Source organism: Pithys albifrons, chromosome 2 (genome assembly GCF_047495875.1).
Source record: "Pithys albifrons albifrons isolate INPA30051 chromosome 2, PitAlb_v1, whole genome shotgun sequence".
In the NCBI taxonomy this organism is placed as follows: Eukaryota; Metazoa; Chordata; class Aves; order Passeriformes; family Thamnophilidae; genus Pithys; species Pithys albifrons.
The window spans coordinates 49,210,843-49,227,362 of NC_092459.1; the positions used below are offsets into that span (position 1 = coordinate 49,210,843).

At 36.8% G+C, this 16,520-nt stretch overlaps 1 protein-coding gene across 1 annotated transcript in view; it reads right to left on the minus strand.

Annotated features, from left to right (window-relative positions):
- Positions 1 to 13,330, minus strand: part of ROS1 (ROS proto-oncogene 1, receptor tyrosine kinase) — a 126,825-nt gene extending 113,495 nt beyond the window's left edge. The window contains 13 exon segments of the mRNA XM_071547884.1: positions 349 to 533; positions 1,495 to 1,612; positions 3,181 to 3,185; positions 4,060 to 4,139; positions 4,822 to 5,020; positions 5,506 to 5,644; positions 6,815 to 6,963; positions 7,586 to 7,646; positions 8,114 to 8,140; positions 8,835 to 8,894; positions 10,620 to 10,673; positions 12,399 to 12,589; positions 13,276 to 13,330. Coding sequence (XP_071403985.1) covers positions 349 to 533; positions 1,495 to 1,612; positions 3,181 to 3,185; positions 4,060 to 4,139; positions 4,822 to 5,020; positions 5,506 to 5,644; positions 6,815 to 6,963; positions 7,586 to 7,646; positions 8,114 to 8,140; positions 8,835 to 8,894; positions 10,620 to 10,673; positions 12,399 to 12,521 — 1,200 coding nt within the window. The 5' untranslated portion in view covers positions 12,522 to 12,589; positions 13,276 to 13,330.
- Between the last annotated feature and the right edge of the window lie 3,190 nt (positions 13,331 to 16,520).

Here is a 16,520-nt window from a genome sequence, read left to right on the forward strand (position 1 = left end):
ACTAGATGGGGAACCAAGCAGAGAAACAAAGTGCTTATACCAGGTATGAGGAAGATGTGAAGTCAGTCTCAAACAGAAAGCAGTTAAAACTAAAGCCATTATGTCCTGAGGAGAAAAATAAGTCAAGGAGCCAGACTTCCATGTAGAGTGTTTAAATATGACCTGATAGTCAAGACTTTCTTAATTTTTTAATTATGAAATATGTGGATATTATTAAAGTTAAAAATATATTTCTATAATTATATTTTATGCATACATATCTATATATAAATCACACTTTCTCATGTAAAATTATTCATAGTAATGGTTCAAATTAAGTAAGAAATTAATTAAGCCCTAAAGCATTACCTTTTCATTCATGACAAAGTACATTCTATGGTAAAGCCAGTCTACTGAGATGGAAGTAATATTCCCCCAGCCAGCATAAAAGAGCATTAGGTCAGACACATTAGACATATTTGGAACTCCTTTCACCCAGATGGAACTCCCCTCAGAAAAATAGACAACTTGCTGATAAATATTCACAGAAATTCCTAAAAATAGAAAGATATGTGCACACAGATATTATAAGATATAAATTTCAGTTTTTCAGTTAGTTTTGTACTTGCCTTAAAAATATGTATTTTTCAATCTGCAACCCATCATCATGGGAAAAAAAGTCAACTGATTTTTCTCCTCCATTTCTATTCTTCTTTAAGGTAATAAGGAAATGTTCCCATTTGCTATGCAAGTGACATTATTACAGAGAATTGCCCTTCAGAAAGGTAATCAGACAGAGACAGGATATGTAATATGCAAAATGACACTGATTGCACCTCTATAGGGCAAACAGATGCAATTGGCATATCCTCACAAAGTACCATTCACTCTAAAATTCAAGCTTGGCATAAGCTGCACTACCACCCCTGCACTGTCAAAGGCTATTTAGTCAGGAGCAACTTTCTCTCTCTGGAGTCTTTTGCTCTGTGAAATTTGGTACATAAACTTGGATTTCCACACTGTCATCAAGGAGCAGTATAGATAAGAAACAGTAGAGTTAGGAGTAATTTGAGATAACAAGGTTCTCTGGTGACTTCAGCTACTAAATCCCTCATTAGTATGCTAACGCAACAGCATACTCTTCAGGCAGTATCTTTTAGCACTTGGTATTATTTTATTCTGAAGTCTGAACCACTTCACTTTCCCATACTCATGTTGAGAAAATATAGACATTAATCATAGGGAAACATAGATTCATGTTACCTCAATTTAGATAGCTACTATGTAAAAGTCCAGATCTGAAGCAGCTCCCTAAATACATGAAGAAAAAAGTTGCACCTTTCCCCAATGCCTATCACTTCAAATAGGTCAAATCATATACTAAAAGTTCCTGTTTCTCCTGATTGCCTGTAAAAGGATGCTAGGCACCACCTCAGGCTATGTGAGGTGTCCTTGGTGAACACAGAAGTTTTAGTCATACTTGACAGGAAAGGAGAGAGCCCAATCTGATTTTACCTGTAATGTTGTGGTGTATAATATCTTTTGGCAGGCACTGAGCAGCTGTAAGAAAATCTTCTGTATATCTCTTCCTTAAAGACTCTTTTCTGGATAGGAAGAGCCATGTTGCTTTTACCTTAAGTAAAAAACAGTGAAATTCGGAATTTTGGTGACAGCAGCACAGAAAACAATGTTGTTAGTTCAGATACATCATTAATAGTCATACATATACACATGTACAAGTATGAATATATTCCTATACTGGAATGACAGACTAAAGCCCAAAGCCTTTGAGTGTTGAAAGTGTACGGAGTTATCACACAATGCCTTCTGGCTCCTCACACAGGATGAAAATGCACCAGATGAATTTCACACCATCATTTCCTACAACAATAGTGAGTCCCTAGTAAGGGAAAGTAAGCTGGAGCAAATGAAGCCCTACTGACTACTAAGGAATGAAGGCACTAAGACATCCACAGAGCTGGGGCAGAGCAAGGCAAGTATGTTTATTCCATGTGTTTCATCCTGCTGATCAGTGATTTATTCAAGAAACAAGTAGCTTTCACAGATAAAGATGACAATGGGACAACATGATCTGCTTCATCCCAGGCAGTCAGCAACAGGACAAGGGGGCATGGGCTCAAGCTCTGCCAAGGGAAATTTAAGTTGGAGATCAGAAAAAAATTCTTCACAGAGAGAGTAATCAGGCATTGGAATGGCCTGCCCAGAGAGGTGGTGGATTCACCATCCCTGGAGGTTTTTAAACTGAGATTGGACACGGCACTGAGTACCATGATCTAGTAAAGAGACTGGGGTTGGACCAAGGGTTGGACTTGATGATCTTGGAGGTCTATTCCAACCCAATCAATTCTATGATTCAAAGTTGACTAACCTAATAAATTATTTTTTCTGGTAAAGTCACAAAATTTCAAGTCAGGAGGGAGAGATTTGGTCACATAAGCTTATAAAGGACCAAGTAACTTATATCAAAACCTCTGCAGTAAATCCGTATCTTTTGTCTGGGCTATGCATAACTTTGGGCAAGACTGATTGCCTTGCTTCCAAAACTCAGATCCTTGAAAATCTATCACACCCCCTGCTAAACTGATTCACAAGGTAGTTACCTTCATTTTAAAAAGTGGTGTATTATTTCAAGTATGAGTTTGGCAGATTTCCATTGCCAAACAATCCTTACATTTTTCCCCCTCCACTTTTAAGCAGCTGTCTGCTATCAGATATAATTTTCTCATATGGGTATCACAAAACTGTGATCAAAAGCTCTCATAATTTATTCCAAGATAGTCTGCACAGATTGAGCTGCAGGTATTTTTCACATGATGCACACACTGTAATTTTGATAATGATGCCTCCACAGCAGAGTACAAGAGGCCTATATTACATCCTTATCTTTTCAAGTAATACTTCTTGCACTCTACACCAGCAATCAAATTCTTTCTTGCACTCTTCTCAGGGCTCAGATCTACACAGCTCGGTAGCTGATGCAGTAATACCATTTCTGAACACGATACATGAGGAAGGGTTGCTCCTGTTCATGGCAGCACAGAGAGAAAACACCCGCCTGTGCAATTCAGTGGGAAACAACTGAAATTTTATGTGACTAGTAAGGGGAGGTAGGGTGTTTCCCCAGAACCCTAAAGGGTTTTTTTTTTTGCCCAGGGAAAGGGTTTGGGTTTTGTTTTTTACCTTAACTTAATTGTTTGGTAAATGTATTGACATAATGAACACAGTCTGGACTTTAAAGAAATGACACAAATGTTTAAGGCTCAGGGTCAACCAACCTTAGAGCAAACCTCCATGGAGCTGCCAAGTCATATTTTAAAAAGCATTAGAGAAGTATGTTCAATTTCTTTAACCAATAGCAGAAGACAGGTGATTCAGAGAGTCTTGAAGTGTTTTCATAGAGTTGACACATTTCCAAGTGTTTAACACCTGAATTTCTTCATGAGGAGGGGAGTGTCTTGTTTTCTCTTCTAAAGGAACCTTTTGGTAACACTGATTTCATTCTTACTTGTGCTCTATCTCAACGTGTATCTTTCTCTGGCAATTAATTAATGTTTCTGCAATTCTTTGAGTGATAATTACAGTGTATCAGTAGTATTAATTAAGTTATATAGTAAAATAAATATCTTCATGAAAGAGCAACAAAAATTGATATAATCTCACATATTTGGCTTGAGATAACTGAGAATTTTTGACAAAAGCATTTCATGTTAAATAATATTATTAGAAAAAATACATTTGTTTGTCAGCTGTTAAAATCTGATCTAGAAAAGAGAATTGTGTTTTCTGTCTCTACCTCAAAGGTGTTTTCAATCAGTAATACAACTCAGGCCAAATCTGTTTGGTCCTACCAGCTTTACAGGTTATTATCATGCTGTGTAGCCTAATAATATCTATAGCTAAAGAACAGAACTCTCTCTGAAATGTTATTGACTCCTCAGTGTACAACTCCTTGACATACACTGTTTGCAGTCTAAATATTAGTCTTTTCCCCCAGATACACAGCAGCCCAACGAACATGAGTTTGTCTCCATGAACAGACAGTGACAAGGACTCTTGTACCTTTGGATGCTGGGGTTGTGATGTTGGCTTCAGCAGGGGGGTCAGTACCAGCCTCATTAACTGCCACAATACTGAACCTACAATAAACCAAAGAGATAGGTTTTGGTTTGCAGGTTTCTTTTGAAAGATTGCCTGAGAAACATTTTATCAAGTAGGGGAGCTGCTAGAAGAAGCTACAGAAGTGCCTGACTTTCAGAAAATATCCATTTAAATATATCACTCTGGGAATTTTATAATGAAAACAAAATTAATCAAAATCAGAATTGCCCAAAGGTGGAACAACAACAGAATATTCCAAATTTAAATTTAAATAAGTTTTCAGACTCAGAAGAGCAACTCAATTCCATTTCAAAAGAAGATCTGTATTTATCAGTGCAATCAGAACTCAGGGTATTGTATTTAATAAAATGAAGGAACTTTTATAGATGCTTAAATTACTAGAGAGGACTGCTGTATCATTCCCTGAATATACTAAAAACATGTCACATAAGCTTAAAAGTAAATTTAAAACAATACCTAAGAAAATTCAGGCTGCTGGCCCTGTATCAAGTTGGTTCCTTCCTCCCCACCTGAGTTGTGCATAAGCCACTAACTTACCTGGGATAACTCTGCTACCTCAAGGAAGGCATCCTTGCTTTTGGCAAGAATATAAGTAAATAGCATAATTGTGCAGAAGTGGTATTATGGAATACTCTGTGCTATCTGGGCAAGAAGTGTGACAGCACATTTGTCCATGTTGGATATCTTTTAGTTTCGTATCTGTAAGTAGTGTTTGGGAAGGTGGAATAGAACTGAAAGCTATGTGCTCTTGAGGCTCTCAACAATTCATGAGCTTTACTGGTCAGGAGCAAGTTATATCCAATAATCAATCCATTTGGAAAAAGTGGTGGAGACCAACTAACTTCAACAGTGTTTGGACTTGAACTCTGAATATCTTTAATGATAGGAGCTGTCGCAGGAGCTGCAAGAGACAGAAATATCTGATTCTGCTATGGCATTTAAGATATTAATGGTTTTTCCTTTTTTTAAGTACATTTTTAGGTTTTGCATCTCTTAATTCATTTATACACCAAAAAACGTTATTAGGGACAGCATAAAATTTCAGCAACAGTTAACTTTTTTTATTGCCCAGGAAAATAAGTGTGTGTTTCAGTCAAAAATTTAGCATGCATGATTATACAGAGAGTGTCCCATGTGCCCTCACAATTTTGATGATGTAATTTTCTGTGCATGATGTTAAAATCAAAAGCAGGAAGGAACCCTAAATCTTCTACTTCAAACAAAAAGAACCTGTGGTATTTTAGTTTAGTCTTCTGCAGCTACCCAATAGACAACATACATATAGTTCTGAAGATTAGGCATCAATATTTTCTGTAAAAGAAACAATGAATCTTAAATGTTTCTGTTAAGGCCCTGAAAGATGCAATTAATAGCACGATTCATTACCTCCAAAAGCATGTGTCCGGTAACTGGGACTAGATGGAGAATGGAGCTGCAGCTGAGATGTAATGATCCAAACTACTCGAAACACATATTCTGTGAAGGCTTGAAGGTCTTTGACTGTATATGAAGTTTCAGGTACTACCTAGATTAATGCACAGACACAACTGGATTTTTTTTGTTCCTCCATCTGCAGCTAGTGTGTAGGATGCTATCAGGGCAAAAGAAATCTCATACAACAACATGCATATTTCAGAATAAAAAAGTGCAGGATCCTAAGTTTAAATAAGAGGAAATTCTGAGAGTTATCTTCAGCATAGACTTTGACTTTCCATCTTTTGAGAACTTTCTCTCTTTCCTTCAGAACAAGTGATCAAATTAAACAATGAGCAGATGGATGGAAGGATGGATGCAATATAATAGTAAATTTTAAAAAGAAATTTAAAAAAATCTAAAATAATGACTTAGTATGAGCAATGTATTTTAAATGTTGATACATAGACTATAGTTATAAGATCTAAATGCTCCTAGTTACACTGAAATATTTAGTGTCTGCAGTAATTGTTCCCTATTATTTCATCAGTGATTCATTCAGAAGAACTTCCTGCTTAGTAAATTATCTTTACCTTTGATTTGCAGCAGCAACTTGTCATGTTCTATAAATTGGTCCAATAGAGATGATGGCAAGATAACAAGTGCACAGTTGACGCAAAAGAACATAATATGAGAATAACTGTACTGACTCAGAACAAAGGTCTTTCTAGGCAAGTATTGTGCTTTGACAAGAACACAAAAAATTTCCCTAGGGAAAGGTATTAAAAAAAAAAAGAGCCATATTCTCTAGAATACTCTCAGTTTTGGCGTTTCATAAGTGTGGCTCAACAGGGAACAATGAGAATGTTTGCATTTAGTAGAACTCGATTTTTCTTCCACTAGTTTTTCCAGCCATTTTTCAAACCCTATTAAGTAATTTTAGCAATTCTATTATTAAGGAGTAATTTAGCACCCACTTGAATGAGGAAGCAGCTTAACATTTTAACTACACATTCTGTAAGGAAACACCTTCATTTTTTAGTTTTGAACCTGCTACCTGCCAGTTTCCATCGAGTTCCTTAGTTCCTATATTGAAAGAAATGTGAAATAATTGACCACTTCTCAGCTTCTCCATGCTGCTTATGATTTTGCAAAAGTCTTTTATGTACCTAATATATTATCCAGTATCTTTCTAAAAAAAACCCCAAAAAAACCAAAAAAACAGACTGAGGGCAGAGAGGAGCCTATTTCCTCACAAAATAAGAGGAAGTTCTTTCTCTACCTCTGTGTACCTCCAGTCTCCAGGGAGTTGACTGAACTTCCACTGGATAATATATTTCACTCCAGAGATGTTAGCTGGCTTCCAACCTAATGGGACACTATGGCTTCCAATGGCAGATGTAAATGGTACTCTAGGCTTGCTCAAATAGACTGAGGGGAAAATACAATGCAATGGTAAGAAAAAATCTTTCCTGGCAATCTCTGTATCTCAAAGGAAAAGGCCTATTACCTCACTCACCTGAAAACTGTGAAGCCAGTAAAAACACACAAAAGATTATACTGAAAATGCTGCTGATTAAATCTCATAACATTTTAAAGACAGTTTGATAAGTAAACCTGAAATGGGCCAAGTTCAGTGTGTGCAAATGTGCCTACACCTCCACACTTGTGTAAATGTACTTTTAGTTACAGGTACTTAGTAAAATTTTGCTGAATAGAAACCTAGGGAAGGTGTGGGAGACCTCTGAAGAGATTTTCAAGGGAATTATTTCATTAGCACTACATCAGCCCAAGGTGTTATCTTAAACAGTTGAGACTGGATTAAAAAAATCTCATGTCCGTAAAAGGGAGAGGGAAAAAGGGTTTTACTCTAAGATAAACTTTCAGTGTATTTATTAATAGAAAAAAGAAGAGTGGCAATATTCTGATTAATGAAAATATTCAAAACATTCCTATTTTTTAAAAAAGAAATCCAGACCATAGAACAAAACTATAATCTTAAAACTGAATTTATCAGACTGCCAATTGGACATAGGTCTCTATTCAGACTTACTCTGTGCTTCAGCTCCATATGCATCCTCTGCACGGCTACAGCCAAACTTACAGGAAACTGTCTGTGCAGGGTACAGAACTCACTGGTTAGATTTGCTTAAAGGCAAACTTCCTTCCAGAATCATGCAGACACATTTGAAATACATAAAAATTCTGTGGATATTTGGCACATATACAAATCCTGTGGAAATAATTATATTAATTATAAAAAATAGCAGTACCATAAACTCACTCCAGTTTTTTTTCTGAGACCCAGTTCATCAATTCACTAGGCACTGAATTGAGGGTCACCTCTTACACATTCCTTCATGGAAAGCATGAACATGGGGCTTCATTAAAGTTTGGAAACAGACTTCAGTAATAACCATGGAGTTAAGAAGACAGGTCTTTGACTTGTAAGTTATATATTCCACATGTTGGATTTAATTGATAAGCTTGTGTATCTACATTGTATTTCTTAGCACTAGGTGGACATAGTAATCACTGAAATCGTGACTTTTTTGTATTGCTTACATAGCATTTAACTTACCTCACATGCTCTGGTGTATGTCTCATTCTGTCAAGAAACATATTAATAAAATGTGGGATTAGCTTAAATATAATCACAGAGTACTTCAAACAGATAATACCAATTAATTAGAAGTTTCTTACAGTGAAAGTACACTACAAAGCCTTATCACTGGCAAATAATGAAAGAAGGAAAGCCCTCACTTGAAAAACAGAAAGTCAACACTATACTGATGCTGAGGATGTATGAGATTTAGGTGTTCAGGAGCTCCAGAAAAAAAAGAGCATTTTAATAACTATCAGGGCAGTTGTCCCAGAACAGCACTAGTTCTCATCCATCTGGTTTAGTAAAAACAAAAAATCAACCTACTAAAGACCATGTGCTTCATTTACATCTGCATGCAACTCTGAGACTGTCCTCAGTAGAGTAAAATCATGAAAAGCACTAGTTCTTCTTTCTCACTGTTTGAAAATCTGGGTGAGTGGTTGAGCTTAATGAACTGCAAAATGCCCACACATTTTGACAAACATAATGGAAACTTCTGATATTACAGGCAACTCACATAGCAAGAATTAGTATCTTGTTCCCCAAACAGAATTTATAAACAAACTGAGAGAAAATATGGGCATCGCATCTTTTCATAGAAACACTGCTCCGAGTAAATTTCAGTTGTCTGCCATTGGATAAAGATTTGATGGACTGGGGATTTGTGCTATAGAGCCAAGGCTGAGGCAATACTCACACATTTCAGTGGACAACTGATTTGCACTGCTGCATTCCAAAACTGACATCCCTGTGTGCACTGCAAAGACAGAGGGTGACTTTAAAATCACTTTGAAAGCATGTTTTTAAAAAGAAGGGATATCCTAGCTCTAATGATGAGGGCATTCATTCAGTTTCCAGATGCAGTACAACATTCGACATGACCAACTCATTTATCTCCTTCGCACCATGGTTCTTTACCAATAAAACAGATACTTATAGCACTTAGACTCTGTAAAAAATATATTAAACATACCACACATTATAGGTACTCAGATCTTACAGCAAGTGCATTATGTTGTGTAGTACCCTTCTCAATGTAAAACCAAATACAGTGCAAAAGGCAAAAAAACCCCCAAACTAAAACAAACTAAACCAAACCAACAAAAAAAAAATAGGAAAAAAATCAGTCTTAGGGATTGGTTTGTAAAAACAGAAGATGTTCATTTACCTGTCCAGCTATGGTAAAGACAGTGACACCCTTGCATGTACTGAGAGCACTTAAAGGTCAGCTGGACACCTGAGCAGACTATGACTGACCATCACCTGGGGAGAGTGCTCAGCTTTGCACAGGCCTTGGGAAAGGGCTAATGCACAGCTCCAAGGGCAGAAGGAGTCCCGGCCAAGACAATCTACATTCAATGTTGTTCTGGGAATGAGTTTACTCAGCCAGCTATGATGCATATGGCCAGCGCTCCCATCCTCCCAGCTTTATTTTAGCACTTGTTTTCTGTGGAGAAGTAAAAGATATGCAGTATGAAGCACAGCCAAGCACAGTGGAAAGCTGTTCAACACAAGCTCCCCACCTTTGCTCTCCAATAGGCAAGGCACTGGCTCTAAAAACAAGAGTTTTCAAAGATATAATAATATTACATGGTTCAATTATGATGTTTGACCTTTCTTGTTTATGCTGTCCCACTTTTTAATGTTCATGAAAATTTTGGTTTTTCAAGGTAAGCTAGAAAACTTTAGAAGTAGAAGACTCTAATACTGAGCATTGCAAAGCCTCATGAAAAAAATAGTTGACATGATAACTGAGCAAAGATAACTGTAACCTAAACAGGCAAGTCAACCTTGCTATGTATTGTCATGACAACATACTTTTATGGTCCCAGCATCACAAATAATCCAGTCTCAGTAGATATCAAGTGCTGAGAGGATGCATCCCACTAGTCTTCCAGAAAGTATTGATGACTGAATTCTCCAGCATTCTTCAAAGAATATGTATAACCACCAGCTTGATTTGCATTTGAAATCTGAACTGAGTCCCCCAAGAGAGCTCCTGTGGAAAGTTCATGTTAGGCTGAAGAGCCCACATGATGCAGACAACCATTAGAAGTCCTAGAGAACTCTAAATGTTCAATAACTGCAATTACAAGTTTTCTCTCATGGAATCATTGAGAAAGCAAAATAAGCAATGGTGCAAATGTAAATGAATAAGGTAGTCTTATTTTTTTCAATTTTGCAGGTAACACTAGTTTTGACTTCTTGTCTAAAAAATGAAAGACTATGCACTTTGTAGACCACAAATGTCAACATGACTCACAGCAGAGATCCACACCCTTTCCACATTTTGTTTAAACAAAAAAAGATAGACATGGCTAATAATGTGAGCCAAATCTAACCACACAGCCCAGTGACTTATGCTAGACAGGCAGCTGTGCACATTTATATTAAGTCTTTGACAATATGAACATTGTATCCATTATATTAAAATAGGACTAATATAAAATGCCAGTAAATAACAAAGTAAATAATTACTCACTGCTCTAGTGATGTCACTAACATTGCAAAGATTAGTAATTCCAAGTTCTCCTTCCTATAAGAGAAATATATACATTTTTTAAAAGTGTCAAAATGTTTCCAAAAAATTCTTTGTTTAACGTATAATAAAGTATTGGTTTCCTGTAAAATAGATTTTCTTTGAATGATGTTTCCTCATCTGTAGAAATTTGTTATTGACACACCAGTAGCTTCTCACTGGAGACTAACTTCAGAGTATCATCAAAAAAAGACATTGGCAGAATCACTTGTTATTGATTAAATTATCTCAGGTAGGAATTTGGCTCTTATTTCCTGATTCTGGTTCACTGAGTTGATAACAAATGCTCCATGAATATGTTGGGCTTAAATGACAAACCCAAGTGGCTTTGACTTCTGGAAAGCAAAAAAGATCTTTCTTTGAGCTAAGGCTCAAAAGGCTCAAGCCTTTTGTCTGGCCATCTTTTGAAGGGTTTTGTGCAGCCATATGGTGACTATCACCACCTTTCCTCTCCTGCCAAAAGTGCTCTCCAGGATACGCACCTGTTTCTTAACTTAATTCAAAGTGTGAAAAACCAATCACTGTCTGCAAAGTGCAAATGATCTGAGGATGTATGCAACAACCTTAGAGCACCTGAATGGTAGCTTCTAAGTTTTGACATGAAAATGGGTAAGAACAACCTGAATAAAACAACTTTCAGGGAAGAAATTTTCAGCACAACTGGGCACATTGTGACAATAGTGAGAATCAGAGTTTCACAAAGCAAATTTGAACGGAAGTAGACTAGAGGAGTAAAATAAGATTTACACCTCTCTGACTCCAAAATCACATTTTTCTCATCTGAATCCCTTACACAATATATTCACGAATGTGATTTTCCTGTCTTTCAAAGCTGAAAGGAAGAGCAACTTATTTCTTATTCTGAATTAATTTAAGCTTAAATCAAAGGATCCCCATTAAAGTTATCATCGCATGATTGGCTTCCATCAGGGAAGGCAATTAACTCTTTCACTGATGCAAAAGTTAAAAATAATTTGGAAAAAAAACTGTCAGAAAAATGTATGAAATAAAATGGAGTAGGTGATAGTCCTGTGCAGCAGGTTTCCACAGTTAGTTAGCACCAAGGCACAAAATGTCCTTTTTACAAAGCAAAGATACACGGTCCTCTAAACCACATCAACATTTCAGGCAAATAGAAGCAAGGAGGCCATTCCTGAAAGCAGAATTGTTGTTTGAATTTGAGCAGGTTTGCTAATCTTTGCCCTGCATTTGTGGAAGGAAAAATAATAAATTCCACATCACTGTTAAAAGGAATATTAAGAAAGCATAAAAGTAAGGATCTGAACACTACTTTTAATACTTACAGAAATGCTCCAAATTTAAGCCAGTTAACTTAAAAATTAAGCTGCAACTAGTTCAGTACAATTGTGAAAGCCACAGATTCCCAGACAATTTCCTGTGAATTGTCAGTTTTCCTACTTTTATATTAAAAAAAATCCTGGACTAGGCAGAAACTAATAAGTAAAGTGAATAAACTGTAAGGAAAAAAGTTTGTCACTTCCACATTCCAGGGTCTTTAGCATTTATAGTAATTTTCTCAAATCATATTAGTAGGATTTCTTCTTTACCAGGTGCCACAAATTCAAATGTTAAAGATTAGTTTGCAAATTACACTTTTACTAAGACACAATATTTAAAATAATTTTGGAAAAGCTGATATGTAGTATGAAGTGCTAACAACCACCTATGTTCCAAAAGATTCTGAACTTTCTGAAAACTTACCAGGTTACTTGTACAAAGGTTTTGACAATTCCATGAGAAAGTACAGTGCACTGCAGAAATCCATAGATAGTAAAAAACATCAACTCTGTTTGGTAGGAAAATCCACAGACAAGCGTTTCTCATCACTTAAACTTAATTTCATCTGTCAATCTGATTCTTTCCTTGACCTGGCCATACAAACTCCTTTCGGTCTAGGTGACAGAGATGCAACTGTGAAATTTCTGCATGTCAGGTTATTAAAATATCTTTTTAATCCTTGTTTACACTCCCTTCAACCACTTCTCAGCTTCCTGGAGCACTTCTCTTGAACTTACGCAACATCTATTTCATAGTTTCTTATTAAACCACTGAAACAAAGGAGTTGACCAATGAAAGCCAGTGTATCTACATACACAAATGTCATTAACGTAAAAGGGAAACTAAGCACAATACTTTCAATCAGGTGCTCCAAGCAACACGGAAACAGGGAAAGGGTGGGAAAAAATGGCCTGAAGTTAATTTTTACAATGATTAAACTATTTCTAAATATTTTCAAGGGAATGCAATTGAGAAAATCTGTTTGTGATTATGAATAACCATTTTAGAACACTACTGGTCACATTATTCATGACAAAAATTTTAATTAATTCTCCATTTTAATGATCGTTTCCAAATGCTCCATTTCCACACAAAAATACCACTCAAAACAGCCCTCTATCTGCTTTCTGCTGTCTAGTAAAATAAGTAGAGCCAGTCTACTAGGGGGTCTCCACATGAGCAGACACAATTGAATTAGTAAGTCTGTACCCATATCATGGAAGAAATTTGAAGCTGATAGATAAATCAGGTATCTGAGTTAAAGAGTAGTGAAGAAACTTACATACAGTTGCAGACTCACATTAAAGAGGTCAGTGGAAATTCAAGCTTAAAACACATCCAAGTCCCAGTCTGTGGCACATCTGTGCTGTATTTGCAGAGCTATCCACAGAGTCATTCTGCAGCAGAAAATCAATCCAGCTGACATATATATATATATATATACACATACATATAGATAAATATAAACAAATGTTACATAATTTTGTGCATGTGTATTACTCATTACAAATCACATTTGATATTTTATAAATAATACAGCATTTGATGATGAGTTGAAGTTGGCACATTCTGTCATTACAGAGGGTACCTAATTTTCCTCCATATATTCCCAAGCCCCATTCACTTTCCAAGCAAACATTTCTGTAGTCATGCCATAAAACAGGCGAAGAATCTGGTTTACACGAACCCAGAAATTACAGAAGTGAATTGGCTTGCATTAACCTGGTGCTGTTTTCTCTAGTTCAGACTCCAGAATAATCCCTTGTCCATGTAGTGAAAGGAGTAAAAGCACCGAGGTAGAAGGAAAGGGCAAGGAAAGGGCAAACCAGGCTGGAGATACCTGATGAGTACTGTGAAGCATATGACTCAAAGGTGATAGGAGTAAGGAAAGGCTATGTGGAGCAGATTCCTTCTTTTTCTTTCAGTTACTTTGGGAAGCATTTGGGGATTTCCTTTTGCATTATCTTAAGTCTCCTCACGACTACTCAAGGGTGTTCTTGGATGAGAGTAAGACTTATCTAGGGTGAGCTAGTGAGGGGCAATTCCTGTCCCATTTGCTTGTCACTTCACTCCAGAAGGATGCTGCCCTCATTCTAGCCCACAAGCAAAGCTGCTCAAGAGGGAACTCCTTAGCTCCAGCCAAAATAAGCCTGTCTAGTCTTACTGCTTAAACAGTAGCTCTCTGATAATCCAGTTTATCTTGACTGAAGAAGCTTCGTCAGAGCTCACATGATCAGCAAAACTGAAAATGGAAGCTGGTGACAGGCAGATGTAGGCTGCAGTTTCTTCCTGAGGCAAAGTACTTTGTGCTTTGGATAGTTAGGACATTTAGGACGCTCAGGATTTGGTCTCTAGGACTAGTAGGTGTATACAAATAAATGAAATGGATCCACACCAATGCCTCAGCAAGTGTAATAGAATAATACACATCCACACTTTAAAAATTATTCATACCCCAAGAGAAGTTAGGTCCAACTGAAATACGTATGAGCAATGACTCCCAGCTTTTACTATATCCCAAACTGTTCCTGGATATTGTTTGTGCAAGTGCTGATATGAATCAAAATCAAATAGTGTTCAACAAATGATCTATCAGTTTCAGGATTGAGAATGCTGGCTCTTGTGGATTTAAATTACTGTCTTAGATGTAGCACAGATAAACTAATATGTTTAGGTTCAAACTTTTTAAAAAAATCTTTCAATTGCATTTAAGTAGTCAACATTTTTTGTTTTGTTTTGTTTTGGGGTATTTTTAGGAACTGACTGATCGTTCAGATGTCTTGGGGTTTTTGGTACACATAGGGAGGAGCAGTGGGAGATGAGAAAATAAAATCATAGAATCATTATAGATAGGAAAGACTTCTAAAATTATCTAGTTCAGTCTTTGACTGAACACCACCATGACAACTAAACCATAGCATTGAGTGCCACAGCCAGTGCTTTCTTGAACACTTCCAAGGATGGTGACTCTGCCAAATTAAGATTCTGGTGAGAAATGCAATCATGGTGCATCTTAAAGTCTGGAGAAAAAAATCTGCAGCACCATAAAAATGTTGGCATTTGGCTTTTACAACAAGGAAATTTGGTTGCTATCAAATACATGTGACTAACCTTTTCTTTATAACTGAAAAACTTGGCTATTAATGATGCTGATAATTCTTGTCAGAAATCATTTGCACACTCACATATGGGTAGTACATGCATACCTTGCACAAATACAGATAGATAATCAGTTACAGAGAGTTAATAATGTAATAATATTAAACACACTATTCAAACAAAGGACGAGTCGAATGATGCAGAAATTTTTCTTAGACTTCCAACACTGTTTTCCACCAGGTGTCGCTGTAACATCCCATAAACCACGACCTTCAAAGGAAAAAAAAGACTGAAGTATCTCCTTTCTTGTTTATGTTCACTTGAACACATTCCTTGAACAAATACTAACAGTCACCTGAGTCTTTGGATTTTTCACCTGAATTTCAGGAATTCTTCAGGAGTAGAATACTTAGGGGCTTCAGAAGCCAAACCTTAAAAGGAGGGTTTGCAATATTTGTAAATGATGGAGCAGTAATTTTCAAATGCATCCCTACCATATTATAGATCTGCTTACAGAACAATATTTCCCTCATCCCAAAGACCAGCAGAAGGAGAGGATCTGCAAGGGAGTAGACTGAATGAGGAAAAAAATAGAGAAAATAAAACTACATTACAATTCCCTACCTGAACAGAAGCACATGTCAGAGCATTTTGCAAACTATGAATTCAACTTTAAAAACCCTTTTTAGAGAAATAGAACCATGTACAGACAAATGAGCAGCCCTGATAGTGATGAATATGGGCTATCATATCTTGACAAGAAAAATGTCAGTAAAACAAGTAACCAACATCTTTTTTATACCTGAAATTATCACGATCCATGAAGACAAACCTCTTCTGTTTGTGAACATGCACACGATTGTGCATATGTACGCATGAATAGTATAATATAAGCAGACTAATGATTTAAGACTCAGAGCTTTAGGGCTCTGCTGCAACGAAATTATTAGCTTTAAGTGGGTTGGCAGCCTCTTCTACCACACACCCCAGTGCAGACACACAGGTTGTTGCACATACAGCCAGAAAGATCAGTTGGGAAACATCCTCTGGGCTGCCAAAGGTTACAGTCCATCACATTAACATAAACTGATGGCAACTTTAGTTTATTTTAATACCACAGGACAAAAACTCTCAAATTTCAGGGAAACTCCCAGCTCACCCAGTCCTGGAGCCATGCCATCATTCCTGCCCCTGTGGCAGCAAAATCTATCATAAAGGTAGGCCAAGCAGCTCAAGGTAACACCCACTCCAGCAATTTAATTTTGATCTGCTCCCATGTCTGAGTCAGGAACTTAAAATCTCATCAAATGAAATGCTTGCCTATGTGCTGCCACTTAAACACATCTATGCAGAGTTTCACAAAACAGCAGCACAGAGCAGCAACTGGAAAAACAAAACCAGAAAGGATGGCTGAGGAGGTAAGAAGGGGGACACTCAAAGCCCACA